Source organism: Mus pahari, chromosome 20, assembly GCF_900095145.1.
Source record: "Mus pahari chromosome 20, PAHARI_EIJ_v1.1, whole genome shotgun sequence".
NCBI classification, from domain to species: domain Eukaryota; kingdom Metazoa; phylum Chordata; class Mammalia; order Rodentia; family Muridae; genus Mus; species Mus pahari.
In genome coordinates this window covers 40,233,397-40,237,076 of record NC_034609.1, presented here as the reverse complement: position 1 = coordinate 40,237,076, position 3,680 = coordinate 40,233,397, and the positions used below count along the sequence as shown (strand labels likewise).

The 3,680-nt window shown below is 51.4% G+C and overlaps 1 protein-coding gene across 1 annotated transcript in view; it reads left to right on the top strand.

Annotated features, from left to right (window-relative positions):
* Positions 1-3,680, top strand: part of Pkd1l2 (polycystin 1 like 2) — an 83,913-nt gene that overhangs the window by 64,961 nt on the left and 15,272 nt on the right. The window contains exons 34-36 of the mRNA XM_021220230.1: positions 1,744-1,929; positions 2,064-2,391; positions 3,289-3,422. Coding sequence (XP_021075889.1) covers positions 1,744-1,929; positions 2,064-2,391; positions 3,289-3,422 — 648 coding nt within the window. The remainder of the gene's footprint in view (positions 1-1,743; positions 1,930-2,063; positions 2,392-3,288; positions 3,423-3,680) is intronic.

Here is a 3,680-nt window from a genome sequence, read left to right as displayed (position 1 = left end):
AAAAAAAAAAACAAAAACAAAAGAAACAATAACAAAAAAAAAGAAGTAGAATTAAAACAAGACCCTGCCTGTCTTTAGTGGACGCCATGAGCACAGGGATCATATCTGTCTGCTCCATCACTGTATTGGCAGTGTAGCTTACTGGGGACCCCTTGAGTGAATCACGGGGAGTCAAAGTAGATGCAGAAGCAAGAGGAATTTTATTGGTCCAACGTGTTGGGGTCGTCCTGCACTGAGCAGTTTGTTCAGTGAGCTTTTTATACAGTTTTTAGGGCAGCAGCCATTAGGCACAATGTGATTGGCTGAACTGTGTAACTTTTTAAACTGATTGGTCTTGGCAAGGACTTCCCTTGCCTGAAGGTAGGCAAAGGTCTGTACTGTGGAATGTGCCCCCACCCGCAGGTCATTAATTAGCCTCTCCCTCAGGAGGGGCAAGTGTTCCTTGACCTTTCCAAAGTTCCTGAGCTGACCTTTTCATTAGCAATGCCACGGGGCAGGGGCCTGGCTTTGATTTGTCTTAAATACACAGATAGGGGTCTGGGGGGGGGGGGCTCAGTAGGTAAGAGTGTCCAATTCGCAAGCATGAAGCCCTGGTTTAGATTCCCAGCACTCATGTAAAAACAACAACAACACAGAGGTGGTCCTGTGTACTTTCAACCCTTAGTGCTAACGGAGGATGACGGTTGCTAACCTCACTCTGGGGTCAGTGCCAGACCTTGTCCCAAGGGGATAGGTGGAGAGTTATAGAACATGACAATCAACACTGTCCTCTGGTCACCCACATGTATATGCATGCAAAGCACACATGAAAATAAAAAAGAGCCGGGCGTGGTGGCGCACACCTTTAATCCCAGCACTTGGGAGGCAGAGGCAGGTGGATTTCTGAGTTTGAGGGCAGCCAGGTCTACAAAGTGAGTTCCAGGACAGCCAGAGCTACACAGAGAAACCCTGTCTTGAAAAACCAAAAAAAAAAGAAAAAAAGAAAGAAAAGGAATAGGAAAAAGAAGCTAACGGGTTCTGGAGTCTAGCTGAGTGGGAGAATGCTCCTTTAGCAAACACAGGCTCCGCAGTCAATCCCCAGCTCATCCCTGGCGAGCCAGGCAATTTGCTGCTCAAGCCTGGTAATCTGGCTTCACTCCCTAAAACCCATCGCGGAAGTAGGGAATGGGGTTCCGCATGCTACCCTCTGACCCAAGCACATGCTGTGGCATACACATGTTCACACTCTTGTACACACAAGATTAACACACAAACAGTTTTGAAGAGAAGGTCAAGCATGGCGGGCTCAGACCTATAATTCCAGTGCTGGGAGGATCAGGAATTCATGGCCAGTATCATCGGTGTAGCAGGTTCAATGCCAGCCTGGGCTGTGAGACCCTGCTTAAAAGAAACAAGAGTGTGACTCCCTGGTAGGGTCTTGTTCTAAGTGTTTTATAAGCTTTAGCTGATCCTCCCACTGCAATCCCAGGCCTTAAAGTTATCATCTGAATGAGGAGGAATAACAAAGGGACGCCTGTGGAGAGGAAGGAGCAGAATCTGCTTGTCTGCATATCTCCCTCCTTTCTGCAGTTTCTGTTGCCAGAGTGGCAGGGGCTGGGCTGCAGCGAGCCCTCCAGGGTTCTGAGTCCTGTGATCCCTTTCCTCATTGAACTTGGTGGGAGTCAGGCCCTGCCTGACCAGGCTGTGCATCCTTTCCAGCTTTCCTGACTGTGCATCCTTTTCCTGACTATGCATCCTTTCCAGCTTACCTGGGTTTCCTGTGGATGCTGCTGCTGGTGGCCTATGGGCAAAGGGACCCCAATGCTTACCACTTCCACCGACATCTGGAACGTAGCTTCAGTCAAGGCTTTTCGCCTGTCCTGGGCTTCAGAGGGTTCTTCGAATGGGCCAACACCACTCTTGTGAAGAACCTATATGGTCATCACCCAGGTAGTCCCCTAACCCTGAGACGGCGTGTCAGGCCCCCTTGTGTGTGTAATCGTGTGGGAACAGCTATAAGTCACTGATAGCATAAAACCACAATAGCTGCATGATCATAGGCTTTGGCGGGTTCTCATCTTTAGGCTTCGTCACTGACGGGAACTCCAAGTTGGTTGGCAGTGCCCACATTCGCCAAGTGAGGGTCCGGGAAAGCTCTTGCGCTGTTGCCCAGCAGTTACAGGATTCTTTGGATGGATGCCGTGGGCCGTATTCCCTGGATGCTGAAGACCTGGCAGACTATGGAGAAGGCTGGAATGCCTCTGCCCACAGTAACAGCCATGGCTTCCCTTGGGCGTGGCGGTACCAGAGCCAGAGCCAACGCTGCGGTTATCCCAAGTGGGGCAAACTTACCGTGTATGGGGGAGGAGGCTATGCGGTCCCTTTGGGAACCGATCACCAAAGTGCCTCAAGGTAAGAGACACTTGCTTCTTTTCTGGTTCAGTGATGCCATTTGTTAAAAGTGCCTAGTGGGCACTTTTAACAAAATAAGGCCAGGCCAAGTTCATTCCGGCTGCTGTGGCAGGGGAAGGGCGAGCAAGAATCATTCAGGAAGTATTCCAGACCCCAGGTGTTCCAGGCACATCCCCAGACCTGGGAGGCAAGGCCCTCTGCAGCTATTACTACTAAGCATGCATGTATGTGCACGTGTGTAATTTCATTTTCTCGGTCTGGGGAGACTGATGCTACTGCCATTGTAAACGAGGAGGACCAACGCCTGAAGAAGTTAGTCTCTTAGCCAAGAGGCAGTCGGGATTTGAACTCAATCCTAAGTTTGCCCCACCGGGATTTGAACGTGCCACCCCAGGGCACGTTGCTCTTTTTTTATTACGCCAGGCTGAGTTCTCCAGGACCTGGTCCCATGTAAGGTGCCGTCCCAGAGGGGCCCCCACAGTTGCAGCTACTGCCTGAGTCCCCTTGCCTCATGAGATTCCTCTAGAACACTATGGCTCTCTGACTTAAAAGAAGCATTCCACTTCCCTGGATGGGGCACATCCAGGCACACCTCCTGCATCCTGACCCAGCTTCCCTGATGTCGTTGACAGAGTCTGAGAGCCTGTATTCACAATGTGCTGCAAATGTTGACTGGGGGGCCCCTTGAGAACCTCTGTTCTAATGTTCAGGAGACTACACAAGCTAACACACTTGGTGGCTGGCAAATGGTGACTGTCCCCTGAAAGCTAGCCACATAGCCCAGGATCAGAGTAGAGGAGAAGGTTTAGACAGTAAGCCCTAGCTCCCCAAGGGGTTCACAGGCAGGGAACCTCCTGAGAACCAAGTTGCCCAAGCGCTCCCTCCCTCCCTCCGCAGGATTCTCCAGTACCTCTTTGACAACAGCTGGCTGGACGCCCAGACCAGAGCAGTGTTTGTGGAGTTCACTGTCTACAACGCCAACGTCAACCTGTTCTGCACTGTCACACTCACACTGGAGACTAGTGGCCTGGGTAAGAGCCACCGCTCCTGGAAAGCCTCACCCTGGATCCCCACCCACATTGCTGGGTCCTGCTGCCTCAGGGACTGGGGTCCAGGAAGTTGTGGTGGGGGTCTGGGCTCACCTCACAATGAGTCATGAATCTCTGGGTCCTCGACAGCAAGGCATCAGTGGTACCCCAGCTAACTGTCCTTTCTTACTCTGGCCTGGTCTCTCTCTTTCTCTCTCTCTCTCTCTCTCTCTCTCTCTCTCTCTCTCTCTCTCTCTCTCT